At 41.2% G+C, this 22243-nt stretch overlaps 1 protein-coding gene across 1 annotated transcript in view; it reads left to right on the top strand.

The window, feature by feature from the left end:
* Positions 1 to 22243, top strand: part of sema4c (sema domain, immunoglobulin domain (Ig), transmembrane domain (TM) and short cytoplasmic domain, (semaphorin) 4C) — a 226655-nt gene that overhangs the window by 151986 nt on the left and 52426 nt on the right. Inside the window, exon 4 of the mRNA XM_088337030.1 lies at positions 20062 to 20216. Coding sequence (XP_088193156.1) covers positions 20062 to 20216 — 155 coding nt within the window. The remainder of the gene's footprint in view (positions 1 to 20061; positions 20217 to 22243) is intronic.

Genomic DNA, 22243 nt, shown 5'->3' with positions numbered 1-22243 from the left:
AGATACCATAGATAGATACCATAGATAGATACCATAGATACCATCATTACCATAGATAGATACCATAGATACCAGAGATAGATACCATAGAGGGATACCAGAAAAATATACCATAGATTGATATATAGATACCATAGATAAATAGATAGATACCATAGATACCATAGATAGATACCATAGATACCATAGATAGATACCATCGATACCATAGATAGATAGATAGATACCATAGATAGATACCATAGATACCATAGAGAGATACCATAGATACCATCATTACCATAGATAGATACCATAGATACCAGAGATAGATACCATAGATAGATACCAGAAAAAGATACCATAGATTGATATATAGATACCATAGATAAATAGATAGATACCATAGATACCATAGATACCATAGATACCATAGATAGATACCATAGATAGATACCATCGATACCATAGATAGATAGATAGATACCATAGATAGATACCATAGATACCATAGATAGATACCATAGATACCATCATTACCATAGATAGATACCATAGATACCAGAGATAGATACCATAGATTGATATATAGATACCATAGATAAATAGATAGATACCATAGATACCATAGATAGATAGATACTTTATTCATCCCCTTTGGGAAATTCACTCTTCCAGCAGTAACCTTGTGTTGAAAAATAAAATAAAAGATATAAAATACAAAAACACCCAATATAACGTTTTGATATAGATGAGTATTTAGATAGCGCTACGGAATATACACACTGTAATAAGAATAGGGTCATATGCAAATGTGGGGGTGGGGTTTCATGTGGGCTTTTACTTCCCCGGGTGGAGTTCAAGAGCCTCATGGCATGAGGATGAAATGATATTCTCAGTCTTTCCGTCAAATATTTAGGAACGGAAGTCAGTTCTCTGCTGCCTAGACGGGAAGTTCACAAGAGCGTCAGGTGGAAGACAGAATGAGAGCATGAGAAGAAAAATCGGCAGAGCTCGACAGCTTCCGAATTTGACATCCCGGATTTACAAAAGACCTGCAGTCAAACTATGAAACAAGCTAGCATTAGCTAACATAAATATTCGATATTTGGGTATTTGGAAAGTATAAGAAATGAGCTATAAAACAATATCATCCTCAAAGCTTTATGATGAACTATATTGTAGATATGGCCATCTGAATGACAGCCTTTTAAGGTTTGTTTTGGGGCTTTTTTTGGCTGAGATGTATCTCAAATGCTCTATCTATCTATCTATCGATGGTCACCTGTCTCGATAGATATGACCAGGATAGATAGATAGATCTATCTATACAAAACATTCATTCCACTTCGCTCTTCCAAACCTGACACCGAAAACGAAGCTAACTGTTCTCAAAGCTAAAGCGATTGTCTAATTGTAAAGTTTCATTTAACAAAAAAACATTTGTATATTTTTACAGTAAACAAAAGAATGACACCAGACTGAAAGACAATTTTTAGCACATATTTATACATTAAAAACACTTTAATTTTATAAAGTGTTTTCGAATATCATATGTTTCAAAATAGTGTATTTTTTTATGCTTACCCTGTTTTGTAATCGGCCGGTAGCTAAAAATATAACGTTGCTACTTGCGACTCCTTGTGATCAAGAGCTATACAAATAAACACGACTTGACTCATTAATTGGGCACCATGGCAACCGTGACACATGGGCGGGGCCAATTGGGCGCCGTGGCAACCGTGACACACGGGCGGGGCCAATTGGGTGCCACGGCATCCGTGACACGCTGCAAATCGTGTCATACTTTGAGCCCCCGCCGTTTGACTGCCGATAAACATCGCCGTCTTCTGTCTTCATCAAAATTCCAAATCTGGCTTAGAACCTTTCCGGTTAGCACAGCAATAAACGGTAAAAATTCACGGTTATTGATACTTGTTTCAACGTTTATTCAACTATCGTCCACTAGGGTGCCTCTCTCGTTCTGCGACACGTCTCGGGTGCGTTTTTGTTTTTTTATCCTCTTCTTAGAGTCATGGCATGTGTCTTTGTTTGGCTTTGGTATCGTGGCACTCTCCAACCCTGTTTCTTTCCTGTCTGTTCCTGCTCCCCAATCACTGTTTGTTACTGCTTCAAAGCTCCCCCTAAATTTAGTCCTTTAATCATAGTTTGGTGGTTGGAGGCTATACGCGGCGGCTGTATATATTTATAGCAGGGAAGGGAGCTCTCTCCGCTGCAAGGCTCAAAGAGGCCGACGTCAAAGAGTCTGAGGTACGATGATGATGAAGCGACATTTTGGTTTCCCGTCTTCCCAATAATCAATCTTTGACAAAAGTATCTGCTTTTCACTGTTTCCCCAAAACGATTGATGTGCAATCTTCAGGATGCGTTTGGGTCCGTTCGTATGAAAATGAGCTTTCCTATTTTTTAAATTGAGCCTTTTTTCGTCCACTTGGAAATTGTTCACAGCTGTTGCCCGAAGGGAAAATATGAGAGACATCTGTCTAGGATTTTACTTTTTTTTTTTTTTTAAGAAAAACGCTACTGCAAGTCTCAATTGAAGTCTGAAAGATCATTATTATAATAAACAAATAAAATAATATTTAACATGAACAAAAGTATATACCATTAATATTATATATATTGCTAAAGAAGACTGCAATCTTGTGCTAGTAACTTTTAGCAGTCGAAAACTCCCATAATCCCCTCCCCCTCTTTTGCTTTTCTATCATTAATTCTCCGTGTTAATAAATTGTGTGTGTGCTATAAGCCTGGTTCATTGATACCCTTTTCTTGGGATTAGTAATTCATATAAGAACTCAAAGAACTCCATTAATCACATCATTTCATCAGTGTAGGAAATTCCTTCAGAGAAACAAAACAATTATGGTGGAGCATCAGCAACGTTTTTTTTTTTTTTTTAAATAAAAACACAACTGCAAAAGTCTAAATTGAAGTCTGAAAGATCATTATTATAATAAATAAGGGAAATTAATATTTAACATGAACAAAAATATATACCATTAATTTTATATATATTGCTAAAGAAGACTGCAATCTTGTGCTAGTAACTTTTAGCAGTCGAAAACTCCCAAAATCCCCTCCCCCTCTTTTGCTTTTCTATCATTAATTCTCCGTGTTAATAAATTGTGTGTGTGCTATAAGCCTGGTTCATTGATACCCTTTTCTTGGAATTAGTAATTCATATAAGAACTCAAAGAACTCCATTAATTACATAATTTCATCAGTGTAGGAAATTCCTTCAGAGAAACAAAAAAATCATGGTGGAGCATCAGCAACGTTTTTTTTTTTGTTTTTAAAGAAAAACACTACTGCAAAAGTCTCAATTGAAGTCTGAAAGATGATTGTTTTGAAAAAATAACAAAAATAATATTTAACATGAACAAAAATATATACCATTATTATTATATATATTGCTAAATAAGACTGCAATTTAACTTTTAATCAAAAATCAAAACTCTACTGCAAAACTGCTCATTTTAGTCTCCAGAATAATGATTTTGATAAAATAAGAAAAAGTTTTCTTAACATGGTAAATGGTCTGCATTTATATAGTTGCTGAAGACCTCACAAAGTGCTTTACAATGTGCTTCACACTTCACCCATTCACACACACATGATGGTGTATATACATATATATATATATAGAGAGAGAGAGAGAGAGAGAGAGAGAGAGAGAGAGAGAGAGAGAGAGAGAGAGAGAGAGAGAGAGAGAGAGAGAGAGAGAGAGAGAGAGAGAGAGAGAGAGAGAGATTGGTTTTTCTATCATTAATTCTCTGTGTTAATAAATTGTGTGTGTGTGCTATTTCAATCAGCCTTGTTCATTGATACCATTTTCTTGGGATTAGTAATTCATATAAGAACTCAAAGAACTCCAGTAATTACATGATTTTATCAGTGTAGGAAATTCTAGCAGAAAGGTTTATGGTGAAGCACCAGCAACACCTAGAGGTATATTCGTTTACTGATTGCAGTAAAGAATAATTTGTTTCAATCCTAACGATTTTCAAACGTAAAGCTAGCATATAAATAAGCTATATTTTATCTTGACAATATCTGCGTATTATTTGTGCAACATCCATTTTGGCCTGGTCATCCTGGAAGGGGGATGACTTCATGTGCGGTCCCTTCTCAAGGTTTCTTCATTTTCCTCATGTTGAGGTTTTTCTATTTTTCCCTTGCCCTCCTGTAGGTTTTAGATCAGGGTATGGTGTCATAATAGTCTGTAGTTTGCAATAATCTGTGGTCTGTGCAGCCCTTTGAGACTCTTTGTGAGTAAGGGCCTCACAAATAAACATGACTTGACTTGAGGTTTTTGAGTTTTCCCTTGCCCTCCTGTAGGTTTTTAGATCAGGGTATGGTGTCATAATAGTCTGTAGTTTGCAATAGTCTTTGATCTGTGCAGCCCTTTGAGACTCTTTGTGATTAAGGGCGTCACAAATAAGCATGACTTGACTTGACTTGAGGTTTTTGAGTTTTCCCTTGCCCTCCTGTAGGTTTTAGATCAGGGTATGGTGTCATAATAGTCTGTAGTTTGCAATAGTCTTTGATCTGTGCAGCCCTTTGAGACTCTTTGTGATTAAGGGCGTCACAAATAATCATGACTTGACTTGAAGTTTTTGAGTTTTCCCTTGCCCTCCTGTAGGTTTTAGATCAGGGTATGGTTTTATAATAGTCTGTAGTTTGCAATAGTCTTTGATCTGTGCAGCCCTTTGAGACTCTTTGTGATTAAGGGCGTCACAAATAATCATGGCTTGACTTGACTTGAGGTTTTTGAGTTTTCCCTTGCCCTCCTGTAGGTTTTAGATCAGGGCATGGTGTCATAATAGTCTGTAGTTTGCAATAGTCTTTGATCTGTGCAACCCTTTGAGACTCTTTGTGATTAAGGGCGTCACAAATAATCATGACTTGACTTGACTTGAAGTTTTTGAGTTTTCCCTTGCCCTCGTGTAGGTTTTAGATCGGGGTATGCTGTCATAATAGTCCGTAGTTTGCAATAGTCTGTGGTCTGTGCAGCCCTTTGAGACTCTTTGTGATTAAGGGCGTCACAAATAATCATGACTTGACTTGACTTGAGGTTTTTGAGTTTTTCCTTGCCCTCGTGTAGGTTTTAGATCGGGGCATGGTGTCATAATAGTCCGTAGTTTGCAATAGTCTGTGGTCTGTGCAGCCCTTTGAGACTCTTTGTGATTAAGGGCCAAAAAAATAAACATGACTTGACTACCAAGACAGCAGAGCCATTGTTCCCTTTATTTAAAATCAATGCCGTGTTTTTTTCTATCCCCTTCACAAGAAACAAGACCTACGATTGTGTCGCTTCAGAGAATTGACCTTGACTCGCGATTTGTATTTATGTTCTCCCGTCTGCTTCACTCACTCTTTTAATCACTGCGGAGCCTCGTGGAGGAATACTTTGAGTTCTTGGAGCTTTTGCATCAAAGGCGTCATCTCACCGGGCTTCAAAGTAGAGACGCTCGAAAAATGCTGTACTTCATATTTATGGGCCAGGGAACCCCGGGTGTAGTCTTTTAATGTCGGGGTGTCTCGGTTTAGTCACTACCTTGATTCGTGTAGCACTCATGTGTCAAATCTAAGGTCCACTGGGAACATTTGGCCCCCGAGAAGTGTTTTTTCGGTCCCTGAGATGGTTTGGTTCAGAACCAGAACAGGATCAGGACCCAATCCCGTGACGATCTCACACAAGCCTTTTATTTTACTAGAAATGTGGACTACCTTGATTCGTGTAGCACTCATGTGTCAAATCTAAGGTCCACTGGGAACATTTGGCCCCTGAGAAGGGTTTCTTCGGCTCCTGAGATGGTTTGGTTCTGTCAGAGCCAGAACAGATACAGGACCCAATCCCGTGACGTTCTCACACAAGCCTTTTATTTTACGGGAAATGGGGACTAACTTGATTCGTGTAGCACTCGTATGTCAAATCAAAGCTCCACTGGGAACATTTGGCCCCTGAGAAGGGTTTCTACGGCCCCTGAGAAGGGTTTCTACGGCCCCTGATATGGTTTGGTTCTGTCAGAACCAGAACAGATACAGGACCCAATCGCGTGACGATCTCACACAAGCCTTTTGTTTTACTGGAAATGGGGACTACCTTGATTCGTGTAGCACTCATTTGTCAAATCAAAGGTCCACTGGGAACATTTGGCCCCCAACAAGGGTTTCTTCGGCCCCTGAGATGGTTTGGTTCAGAACCAGAACAGGATCAGGACCCAATCCTGTGACGATCTCACACAAGCCTTTTATTTTACGGGAAATGGGGACTAACTTGATTCGTGTAGCACTCGTATGTCAAATCAAAGCTCCACTGGGAACATTTGGCCCCTGAGAAGGGTTTCTACGGCCCCTGAGAAGGGTTTCTACGGCCCCTGATATGGTTTGGTTCTGTCAGAACCAGAACAGATACAGGACCCAATCGCGTGACGATCTCACACAAGCCTTTTGTTTTACTGGAAATGGGGACTACCTTGATTCGTGTAGCACTCATTTGTCAAATCAAAGGTCCACTGGGAACATTTGGCCCCCAACAAGGGTTTCTTCGGCCCCTGAGATGGTTTGGTTCAGAACCAGAACAGGATCAGGACCCAATCCTGTGACGATCTCACACAAGCCTTTTATTTTACGGGAAATGGGGACTAACTTGATTCGTGTAGCACTCGTATGTCAAATCAAAGCTCCACTGGGAACATTTGGCCCCTGAGAAGGGTTTCTACGGCCCCTGAGAAGGGTTTCTACGGCCCCTGATATGGTTTGGTTCTGTCAGAACCAGAACAGATACAGGACCCAATCGCGTGACGATCTCACACAAGCCTTTTATTTTACTGGAAATGGGGACTACCTTGATTCGTGTAGCACTCATTTGTCAAATCAAAGGTCCACTGGGAACATTTGGCCCCAACAAGGGTTTCTTCGGCCCCTGAGATGGTTTGGTTCAGAACCAGAACAGGATCAGGACCCTATCGCGTGACGATCTCACACAAGCCTTTTATATTACGGGAAATGGGGACTACCTTGATTTGTGTAGCACTCATGTGTCAAATCAAAAGTCCACGGGGAACATTTGGCCCCTGAGAAGGGTTTCTACGGCCCCTGAGATGGTTTGGTTCTGTCAGAACCAGAAAAGATACAGGACCCAATCGCGTGATGTTCTCACTCAAGCCTTTTATTTTATGGGAAATGGGGAGTCATGCACATTAGGAAGCCGGTCCGGCGTGGAAGGACAGGAAGCCAGAGAGCGACGTGATTGATAACGAATTAGGGCAACGAAAATAAACAGGAGAAACTAGACGGGAACAAAAACTGGAGAAACTAACAAACAGGACAAAAACAGACAGAAACAAAACTGGAACCTGAAATGAAACAGTACAAAAATAAACAATACTGGACTGGAGATATCACAGGAAAACAGGATCAAGTCAGAACCCACGTCTTGTGGGGAAAAAGTTCGTATGACGGACTGACAAACGAAGAGTGAGAGCACTGAGCTTAAATAGACGGAAAGCCAATCTCTCAACGAGCCTTAGCTGGCACCACACGAACGGGGCAATTGGGCACCACAGCAACCGTGACACACACGGGCGGGGCCAATTGGGCGCCACGGCAACCATGACAGGTTCATTGTTGTATCATACACCAGGAGACGTTTTGTATTTGTTTTTACTCTACTTTGTTTTATTGTCTTGTATTTTCCATATTTAAAAAAAAATTGCAGTTTTTTTCATAGTTTGTCCCGGGGCGGCGGCTAGTACTCCCGTGAGCCTCTTATGTAAAATTATTAACACATTGTTTTATCTTTGAGTTTTAAATTTGAATGACTGGAACGTTGTTGGTGATAGGAATGATTGGAGAGGATAGTGGGATGGATAGATAGATAGATAGATAGATAGATAGATAGATAGATAGATAGATAGATACTTTATTCATCCCTGTAGGGAAATTCTTGCTTCCAGTAGTATCCTTTTGTTGTTTATTAGCAGATGAACAGGATGGCCTCGGGGTGCTGTGTTTGTAGTTTAGCCACAGCGGAGTGGATGACGTCACACGCTAGTCCAAAAGTTCGACGTCCCTGCAGCAGATGCCAATCTTTGTGCCCAGGATTACACCACCTCGTGTTCACGTAGATAGCGAGTCCGCCTCCTCTCCGTTTCCCGCAGGCTTTTGTGTCTCTGTCTGCCCTAACGGCCCTGAAGCCGGGTAGCTCCACGTTATCGTCCGGGATGCTCGACGTGGGCTAGGTTTCCATAAAACACAGCAAACTGCACTCCCTGTACGCTTTGATGTTTTTCACCAGCACAGCCAGTTCGTCGCTCTTATTTGGTACCATGAGTACGGACGGTACCGAAGACTTATAACGCCGCTAGCTGCTTAGCCTTCACCTTAGCTCCCGTTTTGCAGCACCACAATAGGGCCCCCTCTTGACGCCGGCACGAGAATTCTTCAGGGCAAAGAGTTGATTCCTCTAATAAACGCATTTCTGTGCGTTAAAACCCACAACCATAGAAAGTAATTCAAAGTGTAGTTGTCAAACGGGACAAAAAACACCGAAGATAGAAGCAGACACTTAAAACAATAAATCATAAAAAGAGCGAAATAACACAGAGCTGCTGGAAAGGCTGCCGCTTGCGGCGGCGCCTACGATGTGAATGAAGACGCGTACTAAGGGATGGGCAGGGCACCCATATGATGCGGCAGGGGTAAACCAGCGAAAGCTGTCGGGCCCTGCTGTTGAACAGAAGAGTGTTGTGTCACCCTGACCCGAGTGACATGGCCGCTTTCTGGTGTCCCTTTTCATCTGGAGGGACGAAAGCATGACCGACTTGTGTGCCGAGGTGCCTTGGGTGTTTGGGCATTTAGGTTGGCCATGGTCACCCAAAATTTTTGTCTGTGTTTTTTTTCTACTTTTTCCCTTTTTTATTTTTTATGTGTTTGTCTTGCTGTCGGTCACCCCTCTCGAGGGATATGACCAAGGTAGATAGATAGATAAATTACTGGAACCTGTGTCAAGTAGCCTAGATGGTAGTGTGCCCGCTTTGAGACTGGGAGGTCGCTGGTTCGCGCCTCGACCGAGACATACCTAATTGGTATAATGGCGGCGCCCTCTGGCTGCGGCTGCATCGACTCGCTACAACGGGTCAGGTGTATCGACATTTCGTTCTGTGTACATTGTTACAAAGAATGACAATACAAAGGAAATTATTATTATTATTATTATTATTTCATGTTATTTTCACAATGAACCACAAGAGGGCGCTCCAGGCCCCTGTTATGGGAGGGACGTTTTTTCAAAGCAGAAGAAGGAAGAGGCTTACCGTCCTGGTTTGGGGGTGTAATGGATAGAGTATTTCTTTCAGATGTATCATTTTAACTCTATGCTGCAATCAATTCTTCAGTCGAACCGAGCGGGACTGACAAAAACATCGAAACGCTTCGTTGTTTTCACAAGAAACCCGACATCTCCTACAATAATGGTGGTTAATTCGAAAAACAAGGAAAAACAAGCTTTTCAAGAAAATGACAGGTTCAACGCAGGGAAAATGGGCCAAACGTCGTAAGTGCACTCAATCGCGCTAAAATCGTTTGACTTGAAAAGAAAAACTTCACGGAATTTTATCCAACACTAAACAAACACACAAGATGGCCAGGACTTGAATGAAGCCCCGCGTAATATATAATCACCAACTTTCCGTTTTTTGTCAATAAAAACACAAAAAAAGAAAGAAAGTGGTGTTTTGTTTCCTTTTGAGGTGACTCTCTAGCACAGCGAGGGCTAATGGATAGCGTAGCTGTCATGGTTGCCATGGCGGCCAATTGGACCCGCCCGTGTGTGTCACGGTTGCCACGACGCTCAATTGGCCCCGCCTGTGTGGCGCCATCTGCGGCTCATTGACAGATTGGCTTTCGGTCTTTTTAAGCCCAGTGCTCTCACTTTCCTTTGTCAGTCCGTCAACGAACCTATACCCCGCAAGACGTGGGTTTTGACTCGGTCCTGTTTCCTGTTGGCATTCCCTGTCCGGTATAGTTCCAGTCTAATTTTGTCCTGTTTATTATTCTCTCCAGTTCTTGTTCCCGTCCACTTTGTCCTGTTTAGTTTCGATATCCTGTTACATTATCTAGCCTGTCTGTCCAGTCCTGTCCGTTATCGACCCCATCTGTCCGATATCAACTCGGGCAATTGGTATCGTTCTCATCGGCCTCTGGCTTCCTATCAATCCACGCCAGATTGGCTTCCTAACGTGCATGACTCCCCATTTCCTGTAAAGTAAAAGGCTTGAGTGAGAACGTCAAGCGTTTGGGTCCTGATCCTGTTCCGGTTCCTGACATACCTGCCTTAATAACTCCCATAAAATTGTGAGCTCTATTTATGAATAAAAGTCAATTTAGTCTTAAGTAGGTCACTCCACCACATGTATAGTTCGGCATGCCATTCATCAAACTGCTGTTTTCCAGGAACTGAAAATGATTCCTATTGTTAAGGAAGACCGTGTCACGGTTGCCATGGCGCCCAATTGGCCCCGCCCGTGTGGCGCCAGCTGCAGCTTGTCGACAGATTGGCTCCCTGTCAGTATTTAATCTCTGTCCTGTCAGTCCCCTTTTGTCGGTCCGTCTGCGAATCTCCGTTTTTACACAGCAAGCCCTTTTTCGCCTATCCCGTGTTTTTGCTCCTGTTTGTCTCCCTTACGATCTGTTTTGATCTCGACCCCGTCTGCTCTCCTGTCCCCAATTACGACCTGTTTTGATCTCGACCACGTCTGTTCTCCCGTCCGAAATAACGACCTGTTTTTGAATCTTGCTTTCGATTTGTTTCAGTTCCCGACCAGCGATCTCCGGATCGTCTGTTCTATCCTTTCCCTTCTTCCCAATAAAACTGCTGTTTTCCAGGAACTAAAAATGATTCCTATTGTTAAGGAAGACCGTGTCACGGTTGCCATGGCGCACAATTGGCCCCGTCCGTGTGGCGCCAGTTTCTGTCACGGTTGCCATGGCGCCCAATTGGCCCCGCTCGTGTGGCGCCAGCTGGAGCTTGTTGACAGATCGGCTGTCAGTATTTAAACTCTGTCCTGTCAGTCCTCTTTTGTCGGTCTGTCTGCAAATCTCTGTTTTTACACGGCAAGCCCTTTTTCGCCTATCCCTTGTTTTTGCTTCTGTTTGTCTCCCGCTACGATCTGTTTGATCTTGACCCCGTCTGCTCTCCTGTCCCCAATTACGACCCGTTTTGATCCCGACCACGTGTGTTCTCCCGCCCCGAATAACCATCTGTTTTTTTTTTTATCTCGACCACGTCTACTCTTCAGGTTTTTGACTTTTTTCCGTTCCTGACACCGCCATCTGAGCAATCTACTCTTCGCGACCAGCGATCTCCCTTCTCCCTTCCTGTTCCCTTTCCCTGCTCCCCAATAAAACTGTGACTAACGTTACGCGAGTGGGTCCTGTTTCCTGTTCTGGTCCTGACACAAATAGGGAGAACAGGTTGACTTTTATGAAAAAAACAAGGGATAGGCGCCTTGTTTTTCCTCCTGTTTGTCTCCCGCTACGATCTGTTTGATCTTGACCCCGTCTGCTCTCCTGTCCCCAATCATGACCTGTTTCGATCTCGAACAACGACCTGTTTTTGAACCTTGCTTTCGATTTGTTTCCGTTCCCGACCAGCGATCCCCAGATCGTGTGTGCTATCCTTTCCTTTCTTCCCAATAAAACTCTGAGTAACCTTACGCGAGTGGGTCCTGTTTTCGTTCTGGTCCTGACTGACCGCTAAACGCAGTGAATGTCTTTTGGTCCTCAAGATTGCAACAAGGTGATAATAAATAAATCATGAGTTATGATGGAAAGTCAACAGAATCCATTTACTCTTCTTCTCTGTTGTTATTTGTGTCTGCTTCCTGTTTACAGACCTTCTAACAAAACCGTTTAAAACAAAAAAAATCATAGAAAGATCCAATGGTATTCTTTACGTCCAAAAAGAAGACTTTTGAAGACTTCGTTTGGACCAAACTAGACAAGATATAAGGACAGTGATTATTTTTGTCACTCATTTTGGACCATGTTCGATGGGGAATGAATGAATGAATGGATGAATGAAAACTTTATTCGTGCATTAAAACAAAACAGACAAGGTAAGCCACTTGAAGACATCTATTTTTGATGACATAAAATTATTATATAATCTATTTATTTTTCTGTTTATTTCTATTTATTTATTTTTATTTTTTGAATTATTTTTGATTATAAAATGGATTATATAAAAAATCAAATATCCTAAAGACATACCCTATTTATTCTCGTATAACGTGCATACCTTATTTTTGATTAGAAATTCGTTAAAAATGTCACTTTTTCTCAGCTAAATTTTTGTGGATGCAACAGTAAGTGAACCTGGGTCCGGATTTTAAGAGCATAGAATTCTAACCACTGCCACACATGATGTAGATAATATTTTAAAAAAAAAAACAGTAAATTTTATCTCCTTATGACACTATGTTTACTCACGGTACCAGAAATGAATGTAATTTCAGCTAAATCTTTGTGGATGCAACAGAAAGTGAACCTGGGTCACGATTTTAAGAGCACAGAATTCTAACCACTTTTCCACCCGTGATGTAGATAATATATATTTTTTAAAACTGTAGATTATATCTCATTATGACACTATTTTTACTCACGGTACCAGAAATGAATATAATTTCATTTCGCATTCATCATGCTACATTGACAATAAAATCTATTCCATTCTAAGCATCGTGAGTGACGGATGTATTGCTATTGGAACACAATGAATTTAACATTTGTTTCTGGTACCGTGTGGAAAGATAGTGTGATAACCCATTGCCTTTTCATATGTCATCTATACAACTGTTGTTTCAGTGGTTATAGTCTGATGCTCTCACCTCTGCACCCTGGGTTTAAAGCCTGTGATAATATGATAAAACCTCATGTATAACGCGCACTCAAACTTTGAGTTCTTTTCAAGGTAAAAAAATAAAGACATTTAAGTTAAACTTTGTGGGATCTAAACTTCTATTACTTTGGTTCAGTCCGCCAAGATGGCGGCGCGCGCAAGTGCAGCGGCTTCACGGGCTCCAGTTCGTCTTTTGTTTTTCAGTGTCCTTTTAGCCCTCATATTTTCCCTTCGACTCCTTTCGCAAAACAAAGCCTATACAACAAGGACAGTTAAAACATCTTCTTTGTTCCTTTATCTCTTTGTTTTCCTTTTCCTCACTGTAAAATGTGGAACTGGAGTCGTCCAATTTCGTTGTCACAATATATGCCATGTTGTAACAATCACAATAAAGGTATATTCTATTCTATTCTATTCTATTCTATTCTATGTGAAATAAAAAGAAAGAAGTCTGAGTTCGGATCGGAGAGACACCTATTTAGCTTCTTGCAAGAAGGACACCGGCCAAATGCCACCTGCCAAATGTGTCCTAGTCACCGTTTGTTCCGCCTTTTTATGCAGTTCCACTCGTGAGAGTGCGAAAAAGGATAGGACTTGAAACTTTAACTAGAAAATCAATCATTGAAGCCAGCTGAATCGTGAGCTTAAACACAATGAACAAATGTGACCTTCACACAGAGTGCGTAACAGGATACATCTGTTTGAGATACTCTAGCACAGATGGCCTGATGCTGTTTTGCTAGCTTGAGAAAACTAGAAAGTCAATTGTTGAAGACAGCAGGATATGTTTGGCACCTTGGGTTTTATCAGAGAGACCATTCATTTTTCTTATGGGTTGTTGAATATAAGGTCACTATCTAAATTGATAACATAAAAAGACACACATTCATAGTTTAATTTACCCTGCAACTCGAAAGACCAAGCTGCACAAGGAAATCTTTTCTGTTGGTTTAAAAGCGGATGGTGGGAAAAAGTTTTGTCCGCCACTTTCAGCCCAGAGGTAAAATCTTGAACCCAAGCTCGACATGATCCGAATTTCGGGCCTAAAGTGTCAATTATTACGGTCATAACTACGGAACTCAAATATTGTCTCAGTTTACCTCCTTATTTTAGGTTTCAGAGTTTCATCAGATACAATACTGAAATGACTTTTTGCTACTGTGTGCGCCGCAAGTACACGTTTTGTTTTGTTTTCGACCTTCTAAAGGAGTTTGCTCTTCCCAATTACTATACAGCACTCTGCTTTATTACCTGCCGAAATTGGTAAACCAAATCATATATATTGCTTTTTGGAATTCTCCCACCGTGGTCCGCTGCGTGTCGTAAGAGGCGACTAAAGTGGAGGGAGCGAGGGGACTGGGGGTCCTCTCCTCTCTAGCTCTACTCCCGAAGAGACAGCAAGGCAAAGAAAGGTCTCGCAAACCCTAGTTATAGGGTCACTAAATGTGAGAGGGTGTGGAAGTAAAGCGAATGAGTGGAAGAAAGAGGCATTCTAAGGGACAGGCAGGGCATTCATATAATGCGGCAGGGGTAAACCAGCGAAAGCTGTCAGGTCCTGCTGTTGAACAGAAATCCCGAGTGACACGGCCGCTTTCTTGTGTTTGGGCGTTTGGGCATTTGGGTTGGCCATGGTCAAATTTTTTTGTGTTTTATGCTCGTTTTTCCTTTTTTTTCATTTCCTTGTTTTTGTCTCTGTTTTGTCTTGCTGTCTGTCACCCCTCTCGAGGGATATGACCAAGGTAGATAGATAGCTTTTTGGGCGAACTCCCCCCCTCAAATTCCGCGAAAACGATGTTTACAAGTAATTTCATGTTTGTTTGTGCAACTCTGCCTAATGGCGCTCCTTATCGTACTTCTGACAGGCAGATCGGAATCTTATTTTCCAAAAATGTCGGAACGCAGTTGCTGAATTTCTTCTAACAAGGCTTTCGGTTAATCTCTCATTCCCTCTCTTTTCCTTAATATGATTTTTATCTTATGGTTATGCGGACAACTTTCACATTTTCTATTCAAAAAATAACTACCGTATTTTCCGCACTATAAGGCGCACCGGGTTATAGGGCGCACCCCGAAAAAGTAGTTTTTGGTGCTATATTTGACATACATAAGGCGCACCGGATTATAAGGCGCTACAATGGGAACGTGGACAAAACAGTCAGATGGTTCAGTCCAACTGATTACCCCCTTAACATTCCCAAAGCTTGCAAAGACGCAAATACGTGTCGAGAACACGTGCGGATGCGGTGTCCGTACGATGTCACTCAAATGCATCGTTCCATCATTGGGAAGGTTAAAGTCTTGGGATTCAAGAAATGCCAACCATTCCTTAGTTTCTATTTTCTTTTTCGCTCGCAACTTTACTGTGCATATGACAATAAACACTTGGAATTGAGTTTCATTTAAAAATAGACACTCCATTCCATCCATTATCTGCACCGCTTATCACAGAAACATCGAGTTCAGTCCGAAACAAGATGCAGGGATAATATATATAGCCAGAGTAGCTCACCGAAGTCGTTGTGTTCATAATAATGTGCAGCCGTGGTCCTCTTATATCCGTGAGTTTAGTAAATCCAGGAGAATAAACTATTTACAAATACAAAATAGTAAAAAAATGCTTTCTGTATGCCGTCAACCACGTGCTATACGCATTCATCTTTTTCGGCCAATTGCAGGCTTTGTTTTGCCGTTTAAGCCAATGCCAGCCTGTAAATGATCAAAAGGATCCGCCCCTTGACCTCCGAATAACTTTAGCCAATAGTGATCGATTCAAATGATGATTGACACACTGGTTAGCCAATGAAACGCCGGTATATAAATCCCAGCATACACCGCGTACTACTTGGCGTTCGGGGGGAAATCGAGTCGGCGGCTGTTGCGTAAGTTGCGAGACCTTGCGACTTAATATTGATCCATATATAAGGCGCACTGTATTATAAGGCGCATGGTCAGCTTTTGAAAAAAATAAAGGCTTTTAGGTGCGCCTTATAGTGCAGAAAATACGGTAATATTCTTTGGTCATCGCAAGGCAAATCAAGATTTAGAAGTCAAAATGGATGGTACTGCAATAGACACTGTATCAGAAATTAGGTTTTTAGGAGTCATAATAGACAATAAATGAAGCTGGAAAACACACAGCAGACACATACAAACTAAAGATTCTGAAAGCATTTCAATAATGAATAAAGCCAAATTCATTTTAAACTATAATGTATTGTATTTATTATATTGTTTTCTAGTTCGGCCATACTTAACATATTGTGCAGAAGTCTGGGGGAATCATTACTAATATCCTCCAAAAACGTGCAATTAGAACCATGCACAGAGTAGGATATCGAGATTATACTCATATTTTATTCCTGCAGTCCAAATGATTAAAATTGGAGAATTTAGTCAATTTTTTCACTTCACAACTGCTATTTAAGGTCAACAAAAACATTCAAAAATGATTCACTCGGAAAAAGGGAAATTATAACTTAAGGGGCTGTAGTCAATTCCAAATCCCAAAGGTGAGAACCACCAGGAAAAGGATGTGTGTGTCTGTGTGTGGAGTCAAACTTTGGAACAATTTACAAGACGAGATGAAACAATGTCCAACTATTCACGTGTTCAAATTTAAATACAAAAAACATTCCTGCCGGAATACAGAGACGAAAGAAATGGGGTATGAGTGATGCCAGGGCTTGGGAATAGTGCGTCTAAAACACAGTTGTCAAAAGACAAGACTCAGAGAAGCGAAAGAGAAAAACAAGCTGCAGGTTGAAATATGTCATCTTGATGTTGCCAAAACCAGGTGCCTCAAACAAAGACACTGTACTTGTATTTCTTTCTCTCTCTCTCTCTTTCTCTCTCTCTCTCTCTATTTTCCACCCTTTTTCTCCCATTCTGTCTCTGTCTCTTTCGCTCTCTGTGTCTCTCTTTTTCTCTTTCTTTGTTCCTCTTTGTCTCTTTCTCTCTCTGTGTCTTTTTAACTTTTAACTTTTAACTCTAACTTCCTTTTTTCCCTTTTCTCTTTTCTCTATCTCTCCTTCTGTCTTTCTATTTCTCTTTGCATTTCTTTCTTCCTCTCCCTTTCTTTTCCCCCTTGCTCACGACATTTTATCTTTTGTTTCTCTTCCCTTTTCTCTCTTTTCATTATCTCTCCTTCTGTCTTTCTATTTCTCTTTGGATTTCTTTCTTCCTCTCCCTTTCTTTTCCCCCTCGCTCACGACTTTTTATCTTTTGTTTCTCACGCTCTCTCCCTCTCTCTCTTTTTCTTTCTTTGTCCCACCCTCTCTCCTTTTCCCTCCCTCTTTCTCTTATTTCTTTTTCTGTTTTTCTTTCTCTTTAATCTACTAGTCCGCCCCCCGATAGAATGCTTGTTCTATCGTGTGGCCTCCGAGTTCAAATGAGTTTGGGACCCCTGCTCTACAACTATGGTTAACTTTATTGTTATTGTTGCTATTGTTATATCATAACTGTTATTATTAATTTGATTAAGATTGTTGTTATATGATTGGTGTATTTAATAGGGAAGGGGAAGGGGAAGGGAATATAAGCATTTGCTTCTGACTACCCCTTTCGAACATATTATGTAACATTATTTTGTTGTTGAGTTATTGTTTTTTTTTCTGTTTTTATTTTAATGTTCGAATAAAGTTTTCATTCATTTATTCATTCCAATAGCTGCATATTTCCAACCTTTGAATTTGATCCGCGTACCACGATGTTTAATCGGAAAAAACAGCTGATTTAAAAGAAAGTTACCGATCTCAAAATAGATATATTTAATTGTAATAAAAGTTCAAGCTTTGAACTGTTGAGTTAAAGCAATTTAGAGCATTAACTCTAGATTTAAAAGGCTATGGGTATAAATTCAAGGCTAATGTTCAAGTATTTTTAAAAAAAAGTATCATGATTGCTGATTCGGGGCACCTACGCCAACAGCCCTGGTTGCTGATTGGTTCCCTGACTCATTTTAAACCCCCGTCTTCCAAGAGGAAACTGTCAGACCGGCCTGCGAACCTACGCTTTCAGCTAGGCAAGCTCTGTACTATCCGACAATCTCCTGCCCTGTTTTCCCTTGCCTGATACCTGTTGCCGAACCTGTTTCCGGACCCGTTTCTGCCCTGCTCTTCCGTCCCAGCCATCAACCTGTTTTACCATGTTTCCTGCCTGATACCTGTTGCCGACCTGTTTCCGGACCCGTTTCTGCCCTGCTCCTCTGTCCCGGCCATCGACCTGTTTTGCCCTGTTTCCTGCCTGATACCTGTTGCCGACCTGTTTCCGGACCCGTTTCTGCCCTGCTCCTCCGTCCCGGCCACCGGCCTGTTTTGCCCTGTTTCCTGCCTGATACCTGTTGCCGACCTGTTTCCGGACCCATTTCTGCCCTGCTCTTCTGTCCCGGCCATCGACCTGTTTTGCCCTGTTTCCTGCCTGATACCTGTTGCCAACCTGTTTCCAGACCCGTTTCTGCCCTGCTCTTCCGTCCCGGCCATCGACCTGTTTTGCCCTGTTTCCTGCCTGATACCTGTTGCCGACCTGTTTCCGGACGCGTTTCTGTCTTGCTCTTCCATCCCGGCCATTGACCTGTTTTGCCCTGTTTCCTGCCCGATACTTCTTGCCGACCTTTTTTGTGGACTCGTTACCGCCCCTGCTCCCCCGTCCCGGCCATCGACCTGTTTTCCCGCTGCCTTCGACTATCCTCGCTCGACACGGAAGTGCCACAGTGTGTAATATTTAAAATGGATTATTTTACGCAGTTACACCTCTATCCAGTTAACCCCTTGTTTGGGGCCCTCTGGTGGCCATGAGTAAATGTTGCTCCTGAAGGATTTGATACATTTGACCATAAAGGAATTTATACAATTGACTCATAATGCAATGAAGATTTTCACTGAGTAGGCTTTAGTTCAATCGTGGAAGCTAGCACTGCTCTCTTTCTCAATAAAAACTGAGTAAAAACGAACGCTATTGGGTCCTGTCTCCGTTTCTGGCTTTTGACAAAAAGATCTTCTCGATCACCATCTCCTGAAATTAATTCGATCGCCCTTTTCTGACGCTGTCAGAATAACAAACTGAAAGTGAAGAAACGCTGAATTTCTTAACAGAAACTGCGAGAACAGTCTTTTTTTTATTGATTATATAAAAACGATGATTGCAGCGTAGGTAGAATGTAGGGGGTGGATGATATGTGCTAAAATTGAAACGCAGAATTATTGCCCATCTGTGCCTTGCATAAAAACTCCAAAATTTTGCTTAAAGAAGAGCCGCTTCGGTGGTGTGAATAAGCCGGGACACATTTATTAACAATGAGAGTGTGAAATGCTCCGGTTCTGTCATCTGTGATGACATCAACGATGTCATTGTTAAGGTGGATGATGATGGACCCATGCGGGGGAGGCGGGAACTGCAGGTATTGAATAACTATCCAGTGACGAACTGGCAAACAAAGAAGTGGGAAGGAAACAACTCGCAGATGTCCAAACAAGAAACTAGAAACAAAAACCAAACAGGACAAAGTTGAAACGAGAAACAAACCCATGAAAACCTGACGTGGTGGTGGAAAGGAAATGTCACCATGACAGTGTGTAATATTTAAAATGGATAATTTGACACAGTTACACCTCTACCTTGTTTGGGGCCCTCTGCTGGCCATAAGTATGTCAGACCTTAAATGTTGCTCCTGAAGGATTTTATACATTTGACTATCAAGGATTTTATACAATGGACTCATAATGCAATAAAGATTTTCACTGTTTCAAATGCAGAATATTTTGTCTAGTTCGGTTGATAACAGGACGGAGGACGGCAGGCGTTGTTTTGAGAAACGCTAGGTTTTGTTTTTGAGTACCCCAGACATCGGGATGCTCGTCAACAAGATGGTGAAGCCCAGGGGGCTTCCTTGGCGCGCCCATGGGAGGAGCCGGCACACCATTATGCGGGGGAGAAGATGGCCGATAAGAAAAAGGCTTCCCGCAGACTCCAATGTCACTAAGTCGGTCGTTTTCGATGGAGTACACTTAGTTAAATTTTTAGGGAAAGTAAATCTGCCCCCGTGTGGAAATTTTCGGCTTCCTGTCCATCTTTTCCCTCAAGAAACGAGCGCGCATCGTTAGGTGAATGTGGGTCGTGTTTGGTTAATGAAATGAAATGATTTTGGGTTTTTTTTGCAGATGTTTTGGACAGCATGGCCAGGTTCAGCATCCAAGGAGTGTTCAACTACAGCATGCTGACCCTGTCGGACCACGAAAGAGTTTTGTACGTCGGAGCGCGCGAGGCCCTATTCGCCTTGGACCCTAACGATATCAGCAGACAGCTTCGGCCGCAGGTAAGATATCGAATATCAAAGCGGAAGATCTATCTATCTAGATCTAACTGAAGATCTATCTATCTATCTATCTATCTATCTATCTATCTATCTATCTAAATCTAACCGAAGATCGATCTATCTAGCTAGATCTAACTGAAGATCTATCCATCGATCTATCTATCTATCTAGATCTAACTGAAGATGTATCTATCTAGATCTAACTGAAGATCTATCCATCGATCTATCTATCTATCTAGATATAACTGAAGATGTATCCATCTATCTATCTGTTAGTGAAGATCTATCTATTATCCATCTATCTCTCTATCCATCTATCTATCTATCTATCTATCTATCTATCTAGATCTAACTGAAGATCTATCTATCTGGATCTAACTGAAGATTTATCTATCTAAAGTATCTATCTATCTATCTATATATATCTATCTATCTAAAATATCTATCCATCTATCTATATTTATCTATGTATCTATCTAGATCTAACTGAAGATGTATCCATCTATCTATCTATCTGGATCTAACTGAGTATCTATCCATCTATCTAACTGTTACTGAAGATCTATCTATCTATCTATCTATCTATCTATATATCTAAATCTAACCGAAGATCGATCTATCTAGCTAGATCTAACTGAAGATCTATCTATCTAGATCTAACTGAAGATGTATCTATCTAGATCTAACTGAAGATCTATCCATTGATCTATCTATCTATCTAGATCTAACTGAAGATGTATCCATCTATCTATCTGTTAGTGAAGATCTATCTATCTATCCATCTTTCTCTCTATCCATCTATCTATCTATCTATCTATCTATCTATCTATCTATCTATCTAGATCTAACTGAATATCTATCTATCTAGATCTAACTGAAGATCTATCTATCTAGATCTAACTGAAGATCTATCCATCGATCTAAAGTATCTATCTATCTATATATATCTATCTATCTAAAATATCTATCCATCTATCTATATCTATCTATGTATCTATCTAGATCTAACTGAAGATGTATCCATCAATCTATCTATCTGGATCTAACTGAGTATCTATCCATCTATCTAACTGTTACTGAAGATCTATCTATCTATCCATCTATCTATCTATCTATCTATCTAGATCTAACCGAAGATCGATCTATCTATCTAGATCTAACTGAAGATCTATCTATCTATCTATCTATCTATCTATCTATCTATCTATCTATCTATCTAGATCTAACAGAAGATCTATCAGTCATCGCTTCGGAGAGCTGCCAAATATTCAAATGCTAATGGCTGCTACTTTTGGCTAGCAACAACACAAAATAAATGCATATTGCTCATTTCCTGGCTCCGTTCCTCATGCCCGTCCTGCCGAATCAGCCACATTTGAATTCCCGGCTTCGGTTTTCACCGGGAACCGCGTTTGCTAGCCTCCACGCTAGCATATTCGGCGAGATGACGAAACCCCGGTCGTCAATAATTGACCCGCATGGCGATCGATACAATTACAGCAGCGGCCCGGAGCAGTTTAGAGATGATTATCTGATTTTCTGTAATGAGAAGTTATTACATGCGCACAGTGAGATGTAGACACTAAACGGAGCGGGTGCAGGCTGTTGTGCTTTATGAGTCTTGCAGTGGAGAAGATAAGACCACCTGTTAACATTCCCCCGGTGTACAACGTCAAGGAATGATGCCAGCGCTCCGACGTTTTTGCTCGCCGTGCCATCTGCTTAGCACGCTCAATTTCAGATGTGTTTGTTTTTTTTTTTTTTGTTTTTGTGACGTGAAACACCCGTTCGTGGACTTGACTTTTTCTCTATTGCGCTTCTTGTCAAGACCAGAACAGAGACAGGATCCACTTGCGTTACGTTTCTCTCAATTTTATTGGGAAAAGAAAGCAGGTCGCTCTGAACGCGGAAGTGGGACTTCCGTGGCGAGCGATGGCAGTGTCAGGAACGGAAAACAGGTCGGTAGCTAGGACAGGAGAGCAAAAACGTGGTCGGAAACGAGTCAAAAGCCAGGAGAGGAGAGTAGA

This window comes from Urocampus carinirostris, chromosome 5 (genome assembly GCF_059441175.1).
Source record: "Urocampus carinirostris isolate Australia breed hairy pipefish chromosome 5, RoL_Ucar_1.0, whole genome shotgun sequence".
NCBI classification, from domain to species: domain Eukaryota; kingdom Metazoa; phylum Chordata; class Actinopteri; order Syngnathiformes; family Syngnathidae; genus Urocampus; species Urocampus carinirostris.
Note: the sequence above shows the minus strand (reverse complement) of the source record. Positions and strands in the feature narration are given on the sequence as shown.